The sequence below is a fragment of the Hibiscus syriacus genome, unplaced genomic scaffold, assembly GCF_006381635.1.
Source record: "Hibiscus syriacus cultivar Baekdansim isolate YM2019G1 unplaced genomic scaffold, ASM638163v2 tig00110013_pilon, whole genome shotgun sequence".
Taxonomy (NCBI): domain Eukaryota; kingdom Viridiplantae; phylum Streptophyta; class Magnoliopsida; order Malvales; family Malvaceae; genus Hibiscus; species Hibiscus syriacus.
The window spans coordinates 2100035-2126400 of record NW_024062563.1 but is presented as its reverse complement, the minus strand read 5'-3'; the positions used below and the strand labels follow the sequence as shown (position 1 = coordinate 2126400).

Genomic DNA, 26366 nt, shown 5'->3' with positions numbered 1-26366 from the left:
AATTATATTGATTGTGTTATAAATAAAAATTTTATTAGGTTATTTGGTCACTGCCCTCATCCTTTATGGTTATTTAATTCCTATTTCACTTTATGTTTCAATTGAGGTGGTGAAGGTTTTGCAAGCATCCTTTATTAATTAAGATTTTACTAATGTATGATGAAGATACTATTAAGCATTTGAATAATTACGGAGAAGTTGGATTACGTACATTGGCACTGGCTTATATAAAGCTTGTGGAGTCTGAGTATTCTGCTTGGAACAATGAATTTCAAAAGGCAAAAACTTCTATTGGATTCGATAGAGACATAATGCTCGAAAAGGTGGCAGAGATGATGGAGAAAGATTTGATTACAAACATTAAGATAACAATATTATCCAACCATAATAATACAAAGATATTGCCTAATTAATAATTAGTGCTACAACACATCAAACCGACATATGATTAAAGTCTATAAATAGTACTACATCACATTAAAGTTTAAATATTGTCTAAGTCATAAATAGTAGTACTCCACATTAAAAGTTCACATCCCAACTTTGAGGAAACTTTTGAAGCCAAAGTTTCCTATGTTTTGGTTTTTTTTGCTAAGAAATCTTTGGCCTTCAACTCATTTTTTGCCAAAAAATCGAACAACTGACAAAGAAATTCGTCATCAAAGCCTTCTTTCTCCATCGACATAACTTCTTCATACAGATGTGGTGTCTGATCCTCTGTAAAATTTTTAGTGCTTCTGCAATCTCACCAAATTTCCCACTTACCAATTTAATATGATCATCATCGACATTGTCTTGGACTTTCTTCCTTTTACGTTTTGATGTACCAGATGAAGATAATTTTGTTTTTTCCTCATCGATATCTTGTGTGTCGATATTTAACGGCATTGAACCTTCATTAACATCATCCAATTCTATATCAGCAAAGGTTCTAGCAAAACTCCCTGTTGCCATATCTTGACCAACAACAAGAGCCATCTCATCATAAAAATCAATTTTTTTGTTCAAATATGATCCATATTTTGGGTGTGCCTGTTAAATATTTGGTTAGTCAGTTGGTGAGTTTTAATGCCAAATACAGGACATCACAAGATCTTATATTCCTTCTTTCTTTTTTTAAACAGTTTCACATCTCCATTGTCTCATCCTAAATGTTCCAAATGATAGTTTTATTAGAATTTAGTTAACCTAAAGCTAAAGTTCATATTATGTTTTAGCTTTTACCTAAAGCTAAAGTTCATATTACGTTTAAGCTTTTACCTAAGCTAAAGTGGATGTAATTTATGTCGATATACTATTAAGAATTTATGTCATATATCATATATTGAAAAGCGTATCTCGTTTCCCTTTTATTATCAATGATATGCCAGGTTCAATGGTCGATCCTAGTAATGGAGAAAATTTTAACCAAATGTGCAGGTGGACTCCAGTAAGAAGAACCTGTCAGTAATATTACAACTAATAAGATAAGAACATCATATAACAGAAATATTAATCGATGAGAACAAATTGACAATACGAAATATTAATCGATGAGAATTGACAATAAGAAATATTAATTTTTGCGGAAAATCCTGATAACATCAACTTATAGCAGAAAATCCAGTGATTCAAAATGTCAAGAACATCGTTCTCGTTTAGTTCTAAAAAAAGGTTACCCTCCACGAGAGAAATGAGTGTCACAAACCTTCCTGAAGTTCCGGAAGAAACACCAAAGTGGTATACTATACTCATCCTATTTTGTGAAACTACTTCAATAACACAGAGTGCAAATAAAAATCTAAAATTTTCCGGTTATGGAATTGAGTAGCTGCCCCTTTTTCATTTTTCAACTATGGTCTAGTACAAGGGATTGTTTTTAGCTCACCCATCAATAGAAAATCTATTATGCAATCTGAAAATATAATTCCCCACAGATAACTTGTATAATGAATCTAATCTATATCGGCCAAAATCTTGAAATTTTGGTTTCATCTTCTACTTTATTGAATTAGAATGATTGCAGTTAACATATTTCGGTAAATTTTTATTGCGAAATTGTAAAGCTAGGATCAATAATTCAAACTTTTTAACTATAAACACTGGTGAAATAGAATACAAGGTAAGATACAAACCACACTGGTACTTTAATATTCATATAGCAACGGATGCTATCAGTGTTAGAGTCAACATAGAGCATAAGTACAAAAAAAATCCACAAAGTCTAGCTTTATGTAATGATATGCTGAAACATGGTTGATCAAAAAAAGATTATGTTTCCACATCATTATATGTTCTGTAGATTCTTTTTACCTTCTGATAATCATCTAAATATATTTATTTTTCCCTTAACATGCTTGGTTGGGGCATGAAGTTTAGATCATTTCACAATCAGCAGAATTCACAGGAAGTTTAGATCAAAGCAGCGATCATCAATTTTTACATACATAAAGTTCGATTACGTATTGATTATGGCAACAGAAACAAGACCTCCAATGGTGGATTTAATACTCGTTACATTGTTGAGAGAGGTTACAAACTACAGTTCAGAGCACAAGATGAAACCGGAAAAACTAGGGCTTGGTAAAAAAGGAAAAAAAAACAACTCCAAGAGTTGTCATGGCAGACTATATAAACAGGTTGCCATGGCCAAAGCCCATGAAAGCTAGACATCGAACTTACTTTGAACTGCCAAAAGCAAAACCACAACTACATTGACTGGAGATTTTCAATCTGCCATTGAAGAATAGGAAAAAAGACCCAACCATCATTAAACGTACCCATAAACATAATAGAATTAACAGAAACACAAATCTTACAAGTCGGCTATAACAATCGGACTCCGCTTTGCGAACGAGAAGAATCCGGCAAATGATAATATGGAAATGGTAATCTGGAAAAGCTGAGTTCCCCTAAAAGCTGAGTTCGACCTCCTAAATGGTAATCTGGAAAGCATATAGATACCAGTAAACAACGAAAAAGACAGAAAATTCATAAACATGAAACTATAAATGGTAATAAAAATGGGTTTTAAAAACCAAAAAGATCCCATATGAAATGTCGACCTCGGTGGTTACCGAATCTATCACCACATATAGAGGGAAAATGGCATTGCGATTGGTACCTTTTAAAGAGATTTACCCTTGGAAATCAAAGAGAAAAGCAAAAGGGGAGGAACAACATTAGGGATTCGAAATATTACATTGGAATCCTCGAGCTCCTCCCTTGATTTTGCTGGAAAAATCTGTTGATTTTGTTGTTGGTGAGAAGAAGATGGTGATAGTTGATCGGAGAATGAAGGAGATCAAAGGCAAAAAAAAAGGGAGGCAGGTTCGTAAAATAAATTCCCGATTTTTCCATGGTAAGTTATTTATGGGAAAAAAGAGTTTGTTTTACGTTGACTGTAATTGGTTTTACATTGACCAGAGGCTTTTACGGGAACCAAACACGGGAATTGAGGGAAAACCAATTCCCGTAATTGGTTTTCCTGAAAACAAACAACCCTAAATCAGTGAATCCCATATAAAAATCTAGTTAGAAATATAAAATTATTTTTAATGGATAAAAATAAGTCTTTAAACTATACACTTTACTTTATTTAGGTGTCTAAATTACTTTTTTATCAATCTAGGTATCTAACATTTTACAATGTTACATATTTAGGTGTTTGGATCATTACTACCGTTAAATTTTGTCATTAAAAAACACGTGTCACCTTTATAAAATTTTAAAAATCTATATTTTTTAAAAAATAAAATTTTTAAAATTACATGAGTCTAACATGTGTCACTTAAATGTAAAATTTAATGTCCATTACGGTCGAGACACTTAAAAATGTAACGTTGGAAACATTAGACACTTGGATTGACAGAAAAAAGTTTAGACACCTAAACGAGAAAAAAAAAATATAGTTTGGACACTTAATTTTATATTAAGCATTTTTAATTATAATTTTTACATAAAATATTAGGAATGAGGATAGGATTTAGAGCCGACAGATTTTGATTTGACTCAATTTTATATAAAAAATATTTAAATTCAATTATGGATGATTGGATTATTTTTTAAGTATAAAATCAAGTCTAATTATGATTGAATTTAGAGTGAAAATTTCTCAATCGGACTCAATAATAGTGTAATTATCCCTTATATATTTTGAAAAAATTATAATAATACTTGTTTCTAGTTTTTAATTAAGACCTTTTTTTATCAAATAAAAATAAGATATATATATATATATATATATATTTGTGTCAAGTTGAGTTGAGTTGAATACAATTTTTTATCGTAAAATTTAAATTGAGTTTCAAGTTAGATAAAACCTCTCTGTTGGGATCGATGAAGCTCGTTCGATCAACCGAAATATGTCAAGAGGGGGTGAATTGACTTTTTGATGTTAATGGAGTAAGGATTAAAAAGATAGGAAAATTTTCACAATGATTTATAGTGGTTCAACTCTCTCAATGAAGTCTAAATCCACTACCTAAGCTCATCACTTAAGATTTTCTAACAAATACACTAATTTGTTCTTTCTTTTTCAATGATAAAGATATAACATTTACAAACTCTATAGCTTTTCAAAGGCTTGGCTAGAACCAAAACCCCTTTATAAAAGAAAAGAATTGTAAACAAATTAAAGCTTACAAAAAAACACAAGTATTTACAAGAGAAAGAGAAATAAAGAATGAAAAGTTTTCTCGTGTTTGATTTCGTTGATAGGTGTTGGTCACCTCCTTCAAGTGTCTTGAACTTGTTTTTATATGTTGGAATGAGTTACTAGCCGTTTCTAGCCGTTTGGGAAGGTTTGGAGTCGTTGGAAGACTTTTGCACACAAAGTTTCGAAACTCTAGGGAAAGTTTCAAAACTCTTCGAAAGAGATGTTGGAAAAATATGATTGTTAGCACCCAAATATCGAAACTTTAATGAAAGTTTCGAAACTCTTGAGATCGTTTCGAAACTATTGGAAAGTATTGAAACTTTTCAGGAAATTGTCTTCCAAAGTTTCGAAACTCTTGTAGAAGTTTCAAAACTTCTGGTAAAAATACTCATTTTAAAGTTTTGATTGGACTTTGAATTATTTTGATGAAAACTTTGAATAAATTCAATTTAGTCCAAAACATTTTGCCCTTATTTGTTATATCAAAATATTAGTTCTACAATCTCCCCTTTTTTGATATAACAAAACTTTTGAAAAAAAAGTTTTTTTGGCAAAACCCCTTATTAAAACATTTTATAAAAAAGTGAAATATTTTAGAAAATATTAAAGATCCCTCTTTTTCATTCTTGAAATTGAATTTTTCAAATTTATACTTGTCTCCCTTTTTGTTATATAAAAAACAATTCAAACTTTAGGTTCTAAAATAACAATGAAAAGTAGGTAAAAAATCTTAGCATTAAAATTATTTGAAAAATCAAAAGCTCTCCCTCAACAAATGCATTTCAAACAAAAATTTGACTTTAAAAGCTTGACACTTAAAAGACATTGAATTTTAACAAAGATGAACAAACAAGTTAGTAGTACAAGAAATTCAATATATCCAAATCTAATATACTTTATACAATACCAATTGTTGTATTTAAGTGCATGTGCATAAAACTATCCAAAAAATGTTATGCATTTAAAAATTTGATATCAACTGTTAGAGAGATATCATTTGCAATGAAAATCATATGCATAAGTGATAACTCCTTAAAAAGTTCATATTTGGACCTTTTCACATAAGTTATTGACTGTCTAAAAGCTCATATAGGATCATATAGATGCATTTTGGAGCATATAGTTGCATGTGGTGGAATTTGTTTGCCGAGGCATTTTTATTTTGTAATCAATGTTGTTTTATGGGGAAGGTGTTTTGTTTGATGATGTGCAAGATTTGGGAGCAATGATAAGCAAAAGGGAATTGCCATGACATGATGAGACTACTGAGCAAAATGTGATTGTCGCGACAACTCGGACGACATTTATGGGCAGAAAAAGTCAAAGAAAATATTTTTAGTAAGAACCAGCTGTCATGGCATAAAACGTGATTTCTGCAATCAACCATAAAGGAAGGGCCAATTACCATCTTTGCATCGACTCTCACATAAAAGGAATGAACTTTAGGGTACTAATGTAATTTTAACACAAAACCCTAGGTTCATTCTCCCCTATAAATAGAAGATGAAGCCTGACTTTTTAAGGAGACTTTGGAGATTTTTAGACAGCCGCCAAGAGCCTAAAAATTAGGAGAAAACAATCTCTCTTTTTTCGTCAATCATTTTTGATGTGGCATTCCTCCGCTGACAAGCTAGAGGGAGTGGCGTTCTAGACATCCGAGAGGAGCTAGATCGCTGGGACAGATCGTGGTGGCCGAGGGAAGCTTCGACAGTGCACGTCGAAGGCATTTCCTCATGCTCTTTGCTTTCGTTATTTATTATTTGGGTTGTAAGGAACAGATTAACTTGCTTTGTGATTGCTTATTTCGAACCCCACCATGAACTAATCTTATTTGGTGGGAGTTTATTTTGGATATTTAAGTTTTGCTTTAATGAATGGTTATTTTTCTATGTTATATTTTGTTTTGTTTATGAAGCTTAGTGCCTTAAAATTGTAAGAGCTACGAGAGTAGTCATTCCTTAGGAGATTACTTAGTGTTCGAGATAATGTCTAAGTAATACATCCTTAGTATTCGAGAGAAATTAGGGATGAACCTCATAAGCAAGGGGTCTAGATAGTGACTAGGCCTAATCTACCTTAGAGATAAGGATAGGATTTCATTCGACTAAAAGGAGTAGTGCATGATCGATAGGTTAGATGTTAATGCTGCCGCAAAAAGGTATTGCCGAGACATATCCTGTTATCTGGACCAATAGGATCCCTATAGTAGCTAATGCCAATCTATTTTGCCAAGGCATCTTCAATCTGTCGAGTCCCTTAACTGATGATAGCATAGGACAGCCTTAGTAAACTCTGTCGGGTAGATAAAACATAAAAGTAAGATCATTCTGAGAAGTAGACCTAGATTTTCCTAAGTAACTCCTATCACTCATTCCTATAGTAGCTTGTCGTGTGAGGAGTCTAAAGTCTTTATAAGCAAATCCAGTATTTACAGTTTATTTTGCCTTTACATTTTCATTTGTTTGCACTCAGCATAATTTAATTTGCCATATCATATCCATTTGCTACCATATTACCATCAGACAATTTTCACAGCATCCATTCATTTTGCCACAACATTTTAATTTGCAAATACCATCACTAACTTTACTTAGGTGACAAAGTAAAGTGTCGTGACAAACTTATTTTATTTTCCTCAATCCCTGTGGAGAAGGATACTCATTCATCACTGTATTACTTGTTCGATTGTGTATACTTGCACATAATTCTGCATCCATAATTAGTACTCACAAATAGCAGACAAGTTTTTGGCGCGTTGCCGGGGATTGGCAACTGGAATTAATTTGTTTTGTCAAAGCATTTTTATTTTACTTTTTATTTTTTAATTTTTTTAGATATCTTTACTTTTTAGTTTCTCTATCTATTTCAGTTTTTCATGGTGTATGACCAGAAGACATTCGAACGAGCCATTAAATCGGTTGAACCCGAGATCGAAAGGCTTTTTAGGCGAAGAAGACGTGCTCAACGTGCAAATATGTATCAAATCGGAAATCAAGGCATTATTCATGAGGAAGATCAGAATGTCAAGGCAAATCTAAATGTTGGGAATGCAGCCCAACCTCGTGCCATTCGTGATCACTTAAACCCGATCTTAGATGACTTAAATCCTGGAATAGTGGCACCAGAAATTTAGACAGCCCACTTCGAGCTAAAACATGTCATGTTCAATATGCTGAATTCCATAGGGCAATTCGGGGGCATGCCAAATGAAGATGCCAGGCAGCATATTCGTAACTTCTTGGAGGTGTGCGATTCTTTTCGGCAACAAGGAGTGCATGAAGATGTTTTGAAATTAAAGCTATTTCCTTATTCTCTGCGTGACCGAGCAAGGGCTTAGTTGAGTGGCGTTCCAGCAGGTTCAATGGAGTCGTGGACTGATCTGTGCAAAAATATTTTGCTACGATATAATCCTCCGAACATGAACACCCAACTGAGGAACGACATTGCTTCTTTTCGTCAAGCTGATGACAAGTTGATGTATGTGTGTTGGGATCGATACAAAGGATTGCTTCGCAAATGTTTGAATCATGGTTTTCAAGATTGGACACAAGTAGTGATGTTCTATAATGGAGTTAATGCGCCCACGAGGATGATGTTATATGCCTCGGCAAATGGGACCTTACTTGACAAATCACCAGCAGAGGCATTTGACATTCTGGATAGGATTGCCACCAATGATTATCAATTTTCATCCACAGGGCTTGGACTTGGGCGCAAATCACATGGATCTCTCAAGCTAGACTCTAAGGATAACGTGTCCACCCAACTTGCTGCTATCACCAACATGTTGAAGAATCTGCAAAGGCCAAGTGAGGTGAGAGAAGTAAAGGCAACCCATTCAACATGTTTATTATGCCACGGCAATCACAATGAGAGTAACTGCCTGACCAATCAAGACTCTATCAATTATGTAGGCAACTTCAAACGAGGCAAAAATAACCCCTATTTAACACATATAATCCTGATTGGCGTCAACATCCAAACTTTTCGTGGGAAAACCAAGGAACCAGCAATGCTCATCAACCAGTTCGGTAGTAGAATTTCAATGACTCCCAAGGTTTTCAATCGAATATGCCATGGAATAATTCCAACAAGGGAGGGCCATTTTCATCTAACACCAGTTCTTTGGAGGTCACAATGCAAGAGTTCATACCAACAACGAAGACAATGCTGCAAGACCATGCAACCTCCATCAAAAACCAAGGGGCTCTACTTCAGAGCCACAGTTCGTCGCTGAGGATATTGGAGAATCAGGTTGGTCAAATTGTCATGGCATTACAAGAACGACGACCAGGAAATTTGCCGAGTGACACTGAAGTCAAAACCTCATAGCAAAGAGCACTGTAGTGTGCTAACTCTACGAAGTGGTACATGAATTAATGTCGAAGACAAGTTTGGGGGAAGATCGAAGGATAATTCACCCCCTAAGACTGTACAAGCTAATCAAGAAGTGCTAGAAGAAGCACCAGAGGAAGAGGATAAGGATAGAGTTCATCAAGTAAAGTGACTGAGGGAGCAAACAAAAGTGCCAAGGTAAATTCTATTCCCACCCCGTCGTACAGGAAGCCAGACCCCCACTTTCTTTTCCGCAAAGACTGAAAAAACATAACGAGGATATTCAATTCAGAAAGTTTGTTGACATTCTGAGTCAACTTCAAATCAATGTTCCTTTTCTAGAGGCTATGGAACAAATGCCTACATATGCTAAGTTCCTCAATGAGATTGTGACCAAGAAAATAAAGGTTAAGCAGTACGAGACAATTGCCACGGCAAAAGAATTTTGCTCATCCTTAAGCAAGCTGCCACCGAAGAGACATGATACGGGCAGTTTTATCATCTCATGTTTGATAGGAGACATATTTGTTGGGAAGACACTATGTGACCTTGGCTCAAGCGTGAACTTGATGCCTAAGTCAATTTTCGTGAAGCTTGGGATAGGAAATGCGAGACCCAGATCTGTTATCTTGCAATTAGCTGATCGATCACATGTGTATCCTGAAGGGTGAATTGAAGATGTCATCGTGCAGGTTGACAAGTTCGTTTTTCCTGTTGATTTTCTGATTCTGGACTGTGATGTCGATTTCACAGCACCCATCATCTTGGGGAGACCCTTCCTAGCTACCGGGCGTATTCTCATCGACTGCGAAAGGGGAGAGCTGACCATGAGAGTGGCCGATCAACATGTCACTGTGAATGTCTTCCGATCCCTCAATATACATGGATGATTCTGAAGAATGCCAAAGCATTTTAGAAGTAGATACAGTAATGACGAAAGAAGTAGATCAATTTTGCCAAGACAATTTCATTCAGATGGGACCTGATGAGGGGTTATTCGAAGACTTAAAGACTGGAGAGCCTAATGATTTTTCTATCGAGGAACAATAGGCTATCTTCCTCAAAGCTAGCCTAGGTACGCATTTTGAACCTTTGAATTTTGAAGAGTTTATTCCTCCTAAGCCCTCATTACAACATGCTCCTAACCTAGAACTTAAGAATTTTCCACAACATCTTAAATATGATTATCTGGGTAGTAATGAAACTTTGCATGTGATTATTTACTCTGCCCTTACTCCTAACCAAGAATCTAATTTGTTAAGTGTTTTGTCACAGCTTAAGAGAGCGTTAGGATGGACGATGGTAGATCTGAAGGGAATAAGTCTAATTATACATGCACAAAATCCTACTGGAAGAATGCCATGGAAATCTATAGAGCCGCAGCGAAGATTAAATCTAATCATGAAGTAAGTCGTGATGAAAGAGATTCTTAAATGGCTTGATACTGGAGTGATTTACCCCATTTCGGATAGCTCTTGGGTGAGTCTCATCCAATGTGTGCCAAGGAATGGAGGCACGACTGTGGTGACAAGCGAAAACAACGAGTTGCTACCTACACACACAGTCACCGGGTGGCGAATCTGCATGGACTACCGCAAGCTCAACAAGGCCACCAAGAATGATCATTTTCCTTTACCGTTCATCGATCAAATGCTGGATCGACTTGCTGGCAAGGCATTTTATTTTTTCTTGGCGGATACTCGGGGTATAATCAAATTGCCATCGCACCGGAGGACTAAGAGAATTCAATATTTATGTGTCCTTATGGCACGTATGTTTTAAGAAGAATGCCTTTTGGACTCTATAATACCCCGTCAACTTTTCAGCGCTGCATGCAAGCCATATTTTCTGACATGGTTGTGGATTTCCTGGAAATTTTCATGGATGATTTTTCTGTTTCTGGAGATGATTTTCAAAAATGCATCGGCAATTTGGAAAAGGTACTGAAGCAATGTGAGGAAGCCGATCTCGTGCTGAACTGGAAAAATGCCATTTCATGGTAACTGAAGGCATTGTTCTAGGCCATAAAATTTCTGCGAAGGGCATGAGGTAGACAAAGCCAAGATTGAGGTGATCGAGAAGCTACCCCCACCAACTTCTGTCAAGGGCATTCGGAGTTTCCTTGGACATGCCCTTGTGCACCCTGCTTCAACAGAACCAACCATTCGTGTTTGATCAGAAATGCCATGGCACATTTAAAGAGCTGAAGCAAAGACTTATCTCTGTACCGATCGTAGTTTCTCCAGATTAGACGACACGTTCGAACTAATGTGTGATGCAAGTGATTTTGCCATGGGACCTGTGCTTGGGCAACGTAGAGGTAAAATTTTTCATGTTATATATTATGCTAGCCATACCTTGAATGAGGCACAATTGAACTATACTACCACTGAGAAAGAATTACTTGTTGTGGTATTTGCATTTGACAAGTTTAGGCCATACTTAATAGGCACCAAGGTCATAGTTCACACTGATCACTCAGCTATAAAATACTTAGTGAACAAAAAAGATGCCAAGCCTAGATTGATTAGATGGATATTACTCCTGCAAGAGTTTGACTTAGAGGTAATTGATAGGAAAGGTACTGAAAATCAGGTTGCAGACCATCTATCTAGGCTAGAAAACATTTCAGAATGCCATGACATTTTTTATATTAAAGAATAATTCCCTGACAAGAAAATTTTATATGCCACGACAATTCTGTGGTACGCTGACCTCGTTAATTTTCTTGTTAGTTGTGTTTTTTCATATGAATTGAACAGCCAGGGCAAAAAGAGGTTAATGCATTAAGCCAAGTTTATTTTTGGGATGAACCATACTTGTTCAAGCAATGTGTCAATCAAATGATTCGATGGTGTGTCCCCGAAGAGGAGCAACATGATATCTTACACCATTACCACACACACCCTATGGAGGGCATTTTGGAGGTACGAGGACTGCTGCCAATGTCCTCCAATCAGGCTTCTACTGGCCATCGCTATTTAAGGATGCCCACGAATTTTGCAAGGCCTGCGACAGATGTCAGCGTACTGGAACATTTCCAGACTACACGAAATGTCATTGTAAAATATTTTGGAGATAGAGCTATTCGATGTTTGGGGCATCAATTTTATGGGACAAATCCCATCTTCTTTTGGAAACTTATATATTTTACTCGCGGTGGACTACGTATCCAAGTGGGTTGAAGCGATTGCGACACTAAGGAATGACTCAAAGATGGTTCTCAAGTTCCTTCATATGAATATTTTCACTCGATTTGGAGCACCAAGAGCCATTATCAGTGTCGAGGGCACCCACTTTGACAACAAGCTAATTGCCAAGGCATTGCAGAAATACGGAGTGTGACATAAAATTGCCACGGCATATCACCCACAAACAAATGGGCAAGCTGAAGTTTCCAACCGTGAAGTCAAGCATATTCTCAAGAAGATGGTGAACCCCCAAAGGAAAGACTGGTCCCCAAAACTCGATGAAGCGCTATGGGCATACCGGACGACATGTAAAACACCTTTGGGAATATCACCCTTCAAGATGGTATTTGGAAAAGCCTGACATCTGCCAGTTGAGCTAGAACATAAGGCATACTGGGCAATCAAGAAGCTAAACTTCGACACACGACTAGTTGGGGAGAAACGACTGCTCAATCTGAATGAGATAAAGAGTTTCGAGCACAAGCATATGAAAATGCCAAGCTCTACAAGGAAAAAATGAAGAAGTGGCATGACAAAATTATTTTGCCACGGCATTTTCATGTTGGACAGAAAGTGCTCTTGTTTAACTCTAGGCTCAAACTCTTCCCTGGCAAACTGAAGTCACGATGGTCGAGACCATTCGAATTCCACCATGTTTACCCGTATGGCGCTGTGGATATCAAGAACATGGATGATGGGTCCGTCTTTAAAGTCAATGGCCAGAGCCTGAAGGCATACCGAGGAGTCCCACCATTGCGTGACAAGACTACACTTTTCTTGCATGAAGTTGATACTGGCCCAATATCTTAAGGATGCCGTGACATTTTAGATTTACTCTTGTGCATAAATAAATGTTTATTTTGTTATTGTTTTTATTCAGTTTCCTTTTATTTTACTATTTTATTTTTCTTTGCAAGGTTAGGGTCAATCCAGATTTCAACCGTACCAACCTCATATTCTGAACATTTTAGCCCCACATAATTACAAAAGTGCACACGTCGCACGACTGCCGCACCACTACAAGCATAAAGTCAAGGTACCTTGCATTGCATTGAATTTCATAGCATGTAGTTTAGATTTTCCTTAGTTTTTATTTAGCATTGAGGACAATGCTTCTATCAAGTTTGGGGAGGTAGGGTTCTTAAATCATTGCATGATAATAGTAGTAGAATGAATATGCCATGACATTATTAAGTGGTTGAATTGGTTTTCTGGAATAAATTAAGGATGCCCGATGATGATGAATTCTTGATGGCTAGGATTGAATGTACATGACTGTTGAGGATGATAGAACCAACTCTAGGACTTGCTTCTTTGAAACCTTTGAATACACGATTGTATGTTTTTCATGCTTAAGGAACTTATAAATTTTTTATAAGAGAACTCTTACATGTCTTGGCATAAACGATGAAAACCCCACTTTGTAAAAAAATGAAGTTGTGAATAAATGCTTCGGCATATCTGAAGATGGAAACTCCGCTATGCCATGGCCTTTCCTGAAAATTACAAATAAAAAAATAAATGGCAGCTATGGTATATGAGTGAATCAAAGTAGTCACGGGATGACTCTACCTGACTAGCTCGGGGGTGGAAGGTATGCTCCATTTCACCTAGAGTGTGGGATAGTAGGTGTGATGGGCTGACTCCCCTTGTAGCAGTGTTAAAAAAAAGCAAAAAGTAAAAGAAAACAATGTGGGAGTAAAAATTGTAAATGTTGTGGCAAAACAAGAAAACTTGCGTAGATAATTTTTAGGTTTATTAAGCATGGATGGATACAAACACACACACCCACACAAAGAATTTTGCCCTAGGGTACAGTACTTCATTTCTCAAACTAGTCTAGCATGTTGAAGCCAAATGTTTTGAGGGTTGAAATTATATCCCATATAACTATTCTTCTTCTAAACTTGCCATGGTATTTTTTATTTTGCTTAATATTATCCATTACTTGAGGACAAGTAATAGCTTAAGTTTGGGGGTTGATAACTCCATAAAAAGGTCATATTTGTGACCTTTTCACTTAAGTTATTGACTGTCTAAAAGCTCATATAGGATCATATAGATGCATTTAAGAGCATATAGTTGCATGTGGTAGAATTATGTTTGCCGAGGCATTTTTATTTTGTAATCAGTGCTATTTTATGGGGAAGGTGTTTTGTTTGATGATGTGCAGAATTTGGGAGAAATGATAAGCAAAAGGGAATTGCCATGACATGATGAGACTATGAGCAAAATTTGATTGCCGTGATAAATCGGACGACATTTTGGGCAGAAAAAGTCAAAGAAAATATTTTTAGTAAGAGTCGGCTGTCATGGCATAAAACGTGATTTCTGTAATCAGCCATAAAGGAGGGGCCAATTACCATCTTTGCACCGACTCTCACATAAAATGAATGAACTTTAGGGTAGTAATGTGATTTTAACACAAAACCCTAGGTTTATTCTCCCCTATAAATAAAAGATGAAGCATGACTTTTTAAGGAGACTTTGGAGATTTTTAAACAGTCGCCAAGAGCCTAAAAATTCAGAGAAAAAGTTCTCTCTTTTTTTTCATCAATCATTTTTACCATGGAATTCCTCCGCTGATAAGCTAAAGGCAGTGGCATTCTAGACATCTGAGAGGAGCTAGATAGCTGGGACAGTTCGTGGTGGCCGAGAGAAGCTCCGACAGTGCACGTCGAAGGCTTTTCTCATTCCCTTTGCTCTTTGCTTTTGTTATTTATTATTTGGGTTGTAAGGAACATATTAACTTGCTTTGTGCTTGCTTATTTCGAACCCCACCATGAACTAATCCTATTTGGTGGGAGTTTATTTTGGATATTTAAGTTTTGCTTTAATGAATGGTTATTTTTCTATGTTATATTTTGTTTTGTTTATGAAGCTTAGTGGTTCCTTAAGGTTGTAAGAGCTACGAGAGTAGTCATTCCTTAGGAGATTACTTATTGTTCGAGAGAATGTCTAAGTAGCACATCTTTAGTATTCGAGAGAAATTAGGGAGAAACCACATAAGCAAGGGGTTCTAGATAGTAACTAGGCCTAATCCACCTTAGAGATAAGGCTAGATTTCATTCGACTAAAAGGAGTAGTGCACGATTGACAGGTTAGATGTTAATGCTGCAGCAAAAAGGTATTGCCGAGACATATCCTGTTATCTGGACCAATAGGATCCCTGCAGTAGCTAACGCCAATCGGTTTTGCCAAGGCATCTTCAATCTGTCGAGTCCCTTAACTAAGATAGTATAGGGCAGCCTTAGTAAACTCTGTCGGGCATATAAAGCATAAAAGTAAGACCATTATGAGAAGTAGACCTAGATTTTCCTAAGTAACTCCTATCACTCATTCTCATAGTAGCTTGTCGTGTGAGGAGTCTAAAGTCTTTATAAGCAAATCCAGTATTTACAGTTTATTTTGCCTTTATATTTTTATTTGTTTGCACTCAGCATAATTTAATTTGCCATATCATATCCATTTGCTACCATATTACCATCAGACAATTTCCACAACATCCATTCATTTTGCCACATCATTTTAATTTGCAAATACCATCACTAACTTTACTTAGGTGACAAAGTAAAGTGTCGTGACAAACTTATTTGATTTCCCCCAATCCTTGTGGAGAACGATACTCACTCATCACTGTATTACTTGTTCGATTGTGTATACTTGCACATAATTCTTCATCCATAATTAGTACTCACAAATAGCGGACAATAAGCATTTAAGTTAAAAGTCAAAAATCAAAATTTGTAAAACAAACATTAAAACCAAATTTTGACAAAAAATCATTATGATGAACTAAAAATTATGAAAAATCATTAAAACTTTAAAATGTCCATTATAATACACTTTTCAACATACATGAGATGAGAAACAATACATAATCATTTAAGATCAAAACTCATGCATGCTTAAAACAAATAGGCAACCAATTATATAAAAATTAATAACATTAAGCTTAGAGATTACTCATTCCTTTTCAAGTGTGGCCAAGCATATCAATTTCTTCACTTTGTCACTATTGCTCCCACACACCTACAAGAGACACTTATTTGGATTTTGGTATCCAAATTGTTTTGGATCCTTGAACATTAGTTTCAATGCCCCTTTATCCTTTTGGAACCCATAATTTTTTAATTTTAAAACATTTTCCTTTCTTTAAAGGACAAGTATGTTCCAAATGACAATGTGATCATTTTTAAACATAATGAGTTATTTTTAGAAATTAATTCTTTTTCTTTTGTTAAGCTTTGAAGCTTAACTTTTAAATCAAAATTTTCTTTTTGTAAATCATTGATTTTAATTTTTGAAAGCTCTAAATCATTTTTCAAAGCTTCATTTTGTTTTTCAAAATTAACTTTTGCTTTCAAAATCAAATCATTTTCAACTTTAAATTTTGAAATTAATTTCTTATATTTGAAATTCATGGTCTCAAATTCCAAATACAACTCATCATAGGCATCTTGTAACTTTTTAAATGAATAAAAATATGAATCAAAAGAGTTAAAAGTTACCATTGAATCTTCTTGAATGGCCATGAGACATAGGTTGGCTACTTCATCATCGAAGTCTTATTCATCACTCCAAGCCGCTACAAATGCTTTCTTTTTGTTTGATCCCTTCTTGTTTAGGAGAGGACATCCATACTTGACATGTCTCATCCTTTGGCATCAAAGCATACATGGGGACACTTCTTCTTGCTCGATTCATGCTTATTGTCTTCTTTGGATGTCATGAATCGTTGGAATTTCTTGAAGAACTTGATTATTTCTTCTTATTCATCATCTTCTTCACTTGATGAGCTTTCATCTTGTGTGGAGGATTTCAAGGCAACACCTTTTTCTTTCTTTTCTTGTTTATTATCTTCTTATTGTTCTTCCTTCTTTTCCATCATCTCATGAGTGAGAAAGGAGTCAATAAGTTCATCAAGCGATAGATTTTTTAAGTTCTTCGCTTCAATGATCGTCTTCTTCTTCGATTGCCAAGATTTTGGAAAAAAATATATCATCTTTCTAACAAGCTTCTCGTTAGGGATGATTTTCCATATCCCTTGAGACCGTTGACAATAATGGGAAATCTATCCATTATAACTTTGATGTCTTTATCCAATTTCATCTTGAAATTCTCGTAGCTATGATTGAGAAGACCAATTTTTGTTTCACTTACTTCATTGGTTCCTTCATTAGGGACTTGGAGCTTGTCTCAAATCTCCTTGGCATTTGAACAAAATGAGACTCTTCCATATTCATCCGGGTCTGATGCACAAAACAAAATGTGCATGGCTTTAGCATTGAGTTAGAACTTTTTTCTCTCTCTTTCACTCCATTCTTCCATATCTCTAGTTGGAGTAGAATGACCTGCCAAGATAGAGCTCTAAGCATCTAGATCGGTAGCTTGAATGAAGGGCATCATCATATTTTTTTCAATAAGCATAATTTGCTCTATTGAAATAGGGTGGCTTGTTAACTGGTTGAGAATCTTCGATGTAGTAAGCGCCAAAGGAAAAAGTCATCTTCTTGGTTGCTTTAGGATATTGATAGGAGCCTTCAAGGATATTCACAAGGTTGTTAGACCTTCGATTTGTGACCTGCTCTTATACCAATTGTTGGGATCGATGAAGCTCGTTCGATCAACCGAAATATTCCAAGAGGTGTGAATTGACTTTTTTGAAGTTTAGGGAGTAAGGAGTAAAAAGATAGGAAAATTTGCACAATTATTTATAGTGGTTCAACTCCCTCAATAAAGTCTACATCCACTATCTAAGCTCCTCACTTAGGTTTTTCCAACAAATCCACTAATTTGTTCTTTCGTTTTCAAGGATAAAGAGATAACCTTTACAATCTCCCTAGCTTTTCAAAGGCTTAGCTAGAATCAAAATCCTTTTACAAAGGAAAAGAATTGTAAACAAGAAAACCTCTAAAAAAGTAAGATGTTTGCAAATTAAAGCTCACAAAAAACAAAGTATTTACAAGAGAAAGAGAAATAAAGAATGAAAATCTTTTCTCTTGTGTTTGATTGTTTGGATATGTGTTGGTCACCTTCTTCAGGTGTCTTGAACTTATTTTTATATGTTGGAATGAGTTATTAGTCGTTTCTAGCCGTTTGGGAAGGTTTTTGAGTCGTTGGAAGACTTTATGCACACAAAGTTTTGAAACTATGAGGAAAGTTTCAAAACTCTTCGAAAGAGCTGTTGGAAAAATATGACTGTTGGACCCAAAGTATCGAAACTTTAATGAAAGTTTCGAAACTCTTGAGATCATTTCGAAACTATTGGAAAGTATCAAAACTTTTCGGGAAACTGTCTTGCAAAGTTTCAAAACTCTTGTAGAAGTTTCAAAACTTCTAGTCAAAATACTCATTTTAAGATTTTGATTGGACTTTGAATTATTTTAATGAAAACTTTGAATAAATTCAATTTAATCCAAAAACATTTTGCCCTTATTTGTTATATCAAAATATTAGTTCTACACTCTCTAAACTCAAATCAAATCAAATGGAAAATGAAAAAAATGTGATATTTAAATCGAATTCTAATCGATTAAAATTTCAACCTAACTTGACTCATACCTATCCCTAGATAGATATAATGTAGCGGAGTACCTAAATTTATATTTAACAATGTATCAAATTTAAAGTTGGATTTATATATTCATATGTTGTGTTATTATGAGTGTTGGTTGTGTCTTGGATTTTTTTTTCTATAAAGAGGAGAGAAGTTACCATAAGTGAATTTGAAAGTTACTATTAATTATGATTGAAGTGGTGTTTTTTTATCAGTATAGATATTTTTGAATTTTTAAGTATAAATTTAATTTTCCTTAAGTCGATTTCATATCAGATGAAAATTAATAAATTCAAACAATGCAAGTCTTTAGTAAATGTCTTCAAGCTATATATACTGTGTTGATTCCAGAAACAGTTATACTAATGAAAAGTTTCATCCAGTTAATGAACTTAATTAAAATTAAATGAATTGTGTAATTCATGATTTTAAGAGATCTTTAATTGAGAAAATTAGGTGATTTGATATTAAATGCTTAATAAAAGATGAAATATTGTTTATGCATTTTCATATTAAAAAATGCTCTCTGAAGTGGATGAAATAAATTTGAATGTTTTCGAATCCCGCAAGATAAATGTAAGTTTGAAAGGAATCTATTGAGTGATTTTAGTTAAAAAAAAATATTCTTCTTTTTAAAAAATTCGGATTCAAACAGTTACATGATATACCTAAATTATCATTAAACCAAAAAAAATATACATAAATACTATCTTGTAATAATATCAGACATTGCATTTAAGTTCTTCGATCTGTTTTTCCAAATCAGGGCTTTACTCAATTGCTTTGTTTTCATTCATTCATGTGTGAAACAAAGAAAAAAGTAACTATGAAAAAGATTGAAGTTCAACATATTTCTGGGTCGTTTAACTGGCAAATCCCAAATCCTTTTTTCCCATAGGGTGCTTCCACAGCACAGCTTACATCAAAGATCAAACAACAAAAACAATTTCCTTATGTGAACAACGGACAATATACGTGTTAAACAACAACGATCACTGCAATCGTGGGAACTTCTTATCATTAATACTCGATAAATATGGCAGCCTAATCAAGATTTGGGATCACACACTTACTAACACATCGCTAAACCTCATATTTACACACAGCACCTCACCTACTCCGACTTTCTGGATAAAGGTTCGACGAGTCACAAATGAATCAGCTCCCACCTGCATACACTCCAACATTATCTCACAAACGAATAAAACATGGCAAATAGTAATGTACCGACTTGCAGAAAAAAGAAGTAATGGAATGAAGCTCCAATTACCTCTGATTTGGTCAGAATGAGATGCCATTTCGGAAACACTGGGTATTGGTTTAATGGGCATCAACAAAGGCAATGCAACCTCTCCATCCTTGTCTGGAACTTGTGGAGTCTCCAAAAGCCTGGAAAAATGATTCGCCGAAGCTCTTTGATTGCGAGAAGGCATAGAGAAACTTCGAGGTACTATCAAAGGTGGAGTTGGAAGACGAGATGATCCACTTGCTGCCAGTGGAAGAATATGATTCACAGAAAGTTCTTGATTTCTTGAGATTAGTGAAGCATAGTGACCAACCAAGGCAGGAGGTTTAGCTGACTTGGCTGCTAAACTATCAGGAGGCCTCGGAAGCTCGTGAAGCTCATTTGGTTTGGGTGAAGAAATAAGAGGGGGTGATGCAGTTGGGGATACTTTGAGTGGTGACAATGATCGAGGAATCGTTACATGAGAAAATACTGCAGAAGCTAAATTGGGAAGTTCGGCTGATGGAATAGAACTGCTTCCCGATAAAACAGGCTTTGTTAACAATTGTTTACTAGTTAACGGGCCAGAAACAGATTTTCTCTTTATATTTTTGGCTTCAGAGGAGATGTCCAGCTGGGTAGATTCTTGTCCTTCAGTCAAAGGTGGGGGTAGTTGCGTAGAGGTATTATTACTATTGCTGTTCTTGGGAACTGACTCAGAATTCAAGATGGTAAAATCTGATGGTTGACCATTACCAGAATCTTTCTCATGGTTCTTTTGCTCTAGCGGGGAAGAATGCCATAAATTGTGTGGGTGTCCAACAACATTTGTTGGTCTCGAGCGGGAAACGGAGCTAATTGTTCTTGAAGAAGCTGCAAATGATGAATCATTTGGTGTTGGAAGGACATATGCGTTAGACCTCCTTGTAGATGACTGCAGCATCTGTTTTACTCTTTCAGCGGGATCAATCTTCCTTTCTGGAAATATGGGGGCTGAATGGCTACCCACTCTATGCTCCCTACTTGGGACCTGAATATCCCCATGGCTTTTCTCTGGGTTTACCTACAGGCAGACAGCAGAAAATAATATTATATATACTTTAAGAACCACATATTGCAAGCGTCAAAACTAACAAGTCAAAAATTCATGATTAAGAAAAAAATAGGGCCAAAATTGACAATTGAGTGGAGATTCACCTCTGCATTTTCCATCTTCGAAGTTTGGGGAAATGAAGAACTTACTTCATCTACCTGAAGAATAAACAACCATATTTTAGGAATAAAAAGTGCCAGAACAGACACACAGAAATGGATCACAATAAAAGATCAATGTACAAATAATAATGGCATCATTCCCCTCCTCTAGAACTAGAATGAATTGAGCACTAACAAAAATAAACTGACTTGTAAGGAATTCTGGCTGAAGAAACCAATCTACTAATTGTTAAAAATGGGGGGAAATAGGGGATAAGAGAAAAGTGGAATATGACAAGTTTTGGACCTCATTTTTGCAAGGTGCAACTATTGCTTTCAACTATAACAGCTTCAAAAATGACATCATCCCCTTCCTCCAGAACTAGAGTGAATTGAACCATTTAACTAGTCAAAATAAGCTACAATTTCTATGGAATTCTAAAAAAAAAAAAACCATCCTGCTAGTAGTTAAAAATGGGGAAAAATAGGGGATAAGAAGGTCAAAGTGAAATATGACAAGTTTTGGGCATCATAATAATTTCGCCAAGCCTTTATGTTTAAGGGTGCAACTCTTGCTTACAACCAAACAACTCCAAAAATGAATTAATAAATTTACAATAGCGTAAGAAACAGACCTCCATTGAATTCCTTGATGCAGATGTAACACAAACCCCCTTCTCATTTTCTCTATAGTCAAAACTTAATTCCCCCTCTTTGTTTGGGTCATAGGCAATCACACCTTCTTCCTCATCATCTTCAAGGCCGCAGAACTGGTAATCAATGTGTTGTTGTTCTGTAACTTGCCTAAGATGAGGCTCAATTGCCTCAAGTGTTTTAAGTCCTTTCCTAAAGAAATTCAACTGCACTCACAAGAGAAACAGAAATGAAAGGAGAGGAGGTTATCGGCATTGAACTTATGATAAGGCAGAAATCATTGGCATGAGAAACTTTTAGAAATAAATTCAGAAACCTGAGCTGCATGGTGACGAGCAGCTTGTGTTACAAGACTTCTGGATTGACCTTGCTTCAAAGATTTCAATCGGAAAACACAAAGGGTAGCCACTTCATCGTATTCATCACGAGCTGTTTGTAACTGCTGCAAAGTGAAAGTTTCACCTTTTCCACCTTTAGACCTTCCTTTTTCTTTTTGTTGCGCCACCAAATATTCATAGACATTTCTGAAGATAATGAACCAAATTCAGAAAAAATACTTGCATAGCCCAACCAAAATAAGCATGTAGAGAAAATGTGATCCACCTTTTTTCGTCACACTGCCTCTTCATATCCTGCACCAGCAAACAAGACAAAGGCCACTAAGCATGCTAGTTTCAACATAATATTTACAAACATAAAAGAATTATCAAATGGCATGTAAGAATTAGTGTTCAAAATTTCTTAATTAAACAATAGAGAGATTTAAGCAAACGAACCTCAACTGTCCTAAGCTCATTGAGAAGTGACTCAGATGGATTTGTAATTGTCAGCAATATATGTGAGCGCTGAAGCACAATGAGCATCAGGAAGGCTAAGCAATAGGATTATTGGAATACACAACACATAACAAATTTCTTGGAAAAATCTATTTTATTCAATTGTGAATAGACTGAATGACATATTCGGCCTTCGAACTTCTAAAAAAAGTCTTTTGGGCCCTTAAAATTTTTTGCACTTCTTTTGACCTTCACATTTCTGATTTGTTTTGTCAAATTGAACCAACTAATGGGAAAAGTAATGAACCTGTTTAATTGTCTGTCAACTATTTTCTCTGTTTCCCAATACTGACTTCAATTACGTCTTTTTGCAACAAAAAAAAACATTTAAAAAAATAAAAAAATTAATTTTAAAAAATTGTAAAAATAATATAATATGTATTTATGTTATTAGAAATTATAAAATCAGAAAAAAATATGAAAAATTATTAAAAAAAGTACAAAAGCTATTAAAAATCTTTTACTTTTTCCGTCAATTGGTTCAATTTCACAAAAAATAGAAGTTGAGGGCCAAAATAAGCCAAAAAAATTTAAGGGCCAAAGTGATTTTTCTAAGAAGTTCAAGAGCAAAAATGTCCTTAGGCCTTTGCGAATATGATTAACACTCACATAGTTATCCACAAGTTTTCGGAGTTCAAACTGCAAGTTGCCCAACATTAACAGAATCCTCCCTGCAAATAAGTGCAATGTAATTACAGCAGAACCATTATATCACAATAACATGGAGCAGGGATACCATCTTCTGACATTCCCTATTCCACAGCATGTGCCTATTAATGATCTAACAGCCCAACCAACTTAAGAAAGCAAAGGAATCTACTTACGGCCTTCTTCATCATCGGGTAGAAGCCTTTTTCCTTGCAGACAGGAGCCCATTTCTTGTAGTGACTCTGAGAATTCTGAATAAAATTCTTGTCAAAGGTATAATCATTCAACACTATGTTTCATAACGTTTAAGTTTCTCTGATTTTAGGTAATCAAACAGCTTGAGCAAGGTGGTCTTAGAATGTGCTGCAGGGTAACAATAAAAAAGATTTTTTTGTGTGTGTGCTGTTTATAGATTCATATGGATTCCACATCAGGGAACATGTATGACTACACATCAGCTGATATTGAAACATTCTTTAAGAAAATAAAAACATAATCATGTTATTTCTGAAACCAATTGTTTCTTCAAAACCCACCAGTTTCTTTTGGCTGGAAAAGTACCATATAACATTAACGTGTAATTGGCATAGCCAACCTTTAGAAATACAAGGGTGGCAAAACACAGTGATACCTACAATTAATCTGACAATATAACACATATTATGTTTACCATATGCACTGTTAGCTGTTGCTGCAGCTGCCAAAAGTAAGCTATCATAGCAATTTCTCATCTCTTGCATATCCTGTAAATGCAGCCAAATGAAAAAAAGAAAAGAAAAATCTATTTATAATCTTTCAAATTGACCAAAGATAACCTCCACGAAGCATTAGTCATTAAAGGAGAATGTTGTAAGTTTTCATATAGAAATACAAAAGCATAAGGCTATCACTAAATATTAAATCTAACAACTCATTTGCTACAAATAATAAGAAATAATAATTAACTACTGAACTAACTAAATAAACTAAAACATAAACAAAACAAAGGATAATTACAATGGATATTTAGAGCGGCAGTGATCAGTAAAGTCTTCAATTAATGAAAATTAATACCTATTTCAAATCATAATCAATTTAGGGTTCCTAACAAGGATGATCAAGACGGCATAGGTATCTAATTGGTGTATAGCATTTTTCATAGCTAAAGCTTAAGAGTTTCTTTCACATCGGTTTCTAGTACTCCACCTTTTTTCTACTTCGTTATCGAGATTATGGTATTAAACCCATCTACTAAGAGCTCATACACTATTATTAAACACAGAAGCCTGCAACTTCTCTGTAGATATTCTAATCCAGATTTGGATTCTCCCAATCCTAAAGCAATTCATATTTTCTTAACGTTTAAACCTAATGGATTAAAATTTCTACCATTCCCCCAAAGCAATAATATTCCATTTATATATATATATATATGTGTGTGTGTGTGTGTGTGTGTGTGTGTGAAATTACGCATTAGAAGCTCGCTTCACTCAACTGAACTCGATCCATTCAATTACAGTTCAAATAACATGACATCATTTCTACACTTTCAGAAATAGAAACAATAGGAGTCGATTCGGTTCCCAATTAACAAAGTAACCTTAATCTGCATTTAAATCCAACCAAAGCTCAAACATAACTTAAAAAGAGAGAAGAAAAATGAAATAAATAAATAAATAAAAGTACCTGAGCCGCCTGGGCGAGTTCGTCCAAATGAGCTGAGGATAAAAAATCTAATTTATCCTTGTCATCGTTCTTGTGATGCGCAAATCTTCTTAGTTTACCCCACGAAGACTTCATTTCAAAAGGAAAAAGAAAAACCTAACGCAATTAGCCAAACAAAGAGATGAAAAAAATCCGTGAGCTCCTTTCGTTTCCTCAGAGAATCAAAATTTCCTGAGAATATTAAATGAAAATCCAAGCAAATTTCAACTCTCGAAAACCCGGGCCATGGAAAAACCCGATTCACGCTCCAATTTTACATCCATTCCCTTGGAGCGAAGAGATTTTTTAAACAGGTTGATTAATTCATAAAATTATTATTTTTCCGCTGAAAATATTACTTAGATTTAATTATTATTATTATTATTATTAATATTTTACACCCTTTGTCCCCGTGTTTCAGCTAAAGATTATAAATTAGATGAGATAGATTTCGAGTAATTTAAATTAAATTTTGATAAAAGTTTATTAATACTTGAATTAAATAGATTATATTTGAGTTTTAAAGAGTTGAAGCGAAGTATTTTATATCCGACTGAAAAAGTTTGCGTGTAACTTAAAATTAATATATTTTAAAATTAAATTATTAATAATATTAATATTTAACTGTTAATTTTTAATATAAAATATAAGGTTAATGTACTTAGGTTAATGTTTGAACTCCAGTAAACCTAAGAATATTGCGAGTTCAATCTTTTTTAAACTCAAGTTAAACTTTAATTTTTTATTTTCAACTTAAGTTGAACTTAATAATTTTAAATTCGAGAGCTTTTAATTCTAGCTCGACTTTACTCATTTACCATCCTATTTCTGTCCTTCCTTCTTTATTGCTTTATATTTTTATGTTTTGTTGTTTAATTTTTAATATTATTGTTATTCAAATTATTATTATTATTATCACCGTTATTAAAAATATTGTTAAACCTATTACTATTATTATTAAAATTATTCATATTTTTATCAAAATTATTATTTTTATTTTTAAAATTATATTAGATATAGACATCCCTAATAATCAAAACTAGTAACGCTGACTTTTTGTACTAATCTAAATAACTGAACTATCGACCGTAGAAAAAAATACTTATCAGTAAACTTCGTGTCGTGTAATTCTAAGTATGTCTCTCTATTGTGCAACGTATATATTTATTTGAACATATTATTGTGCGTGTCTATTTAGATTATTGTAATGTTATATTATTGATAAAATAATTTGATTGCTAGGTTGAATATGTATGCATATGATGTGATATATTAATTTGCTTATGATGTGATATATTATGTGATAGATAGTGATGAACCTAGAAATTAAAAAATGGGTTCAAAATAAATAATATAATATTTATTAATAAAAAATTACATAATTCAAAATGACAATTCATTTGAA

At 34.6% G+C, this 26366-nt stretch overlaps 1 protein-coding gene across 2 annotated transcripts; it reads right to left on the bottom strand.

The window, feature by feature from the left end:
- Positions 1-19570: 19570 nt before the first annotated feature.
- Positions 19571-25225, bottom strand: LOC120212507 (uncharacterized protein At2g33490-like). Of its 2 annotated transcripts, XM_039210786.1 has the most exons (11): positions 24944-25225; positions 23949-24021; positions 23455-23529; positions 23240-23301; positions 22571-22639; positions 22398-22426; positions 22111-22318; positions 21776-22000; positions 21144-21197; positions 19992-21009; positions 19571-19890 (listed from the first exon to the last, which is right to left on the bottom strand). In XM_039210786.1, the coding sequence occupies exons 1-11, from the start codon at positions 25055-25057 to the stop codon at positions 19880-19882; spliced, it is 1938 nt and encodes a 645-aa protein (XP_039066717.1). In that variant the 5' UTR covers positions 25058-25225; the 3' UTR covers positions 19571-19879. The 2 variants fall into 2 exon arrangements, with proteins under 2 accessions (XP_039066717.1, XP_039066718.1); XM_039210787.1 differs by lacking the exon at positions 23455-23529.
- Positions 25226-26366: the final 1141 nt, after the last annotated feature.

Excerpts from the sequence above, each read along its gene's own strand:
- LOC120212507 (XM_039210786.1), bottom strand. The coding sequence starts at position 25,057 with ATGAAGTCTTCGTGGGGTAAACTAAGAAGATTTGCGCATCACAAGAAC. Across the intron at positions 22,319-22,397 it reads AGGCAGTGTGACGAAAAAAG|AAATGTCTATGAATATTTGG; the intron begins GTGGATCACATT and ends CATTATCTTCAG. Across the intron at positions 22,001-22,110 it reads CTCGTCACCATGCAGCTCAG|TTGAATTTCTTTAGGAAAGG; the intron begins GTTTCTGAATTT and ends TTGTGAGTGCAG.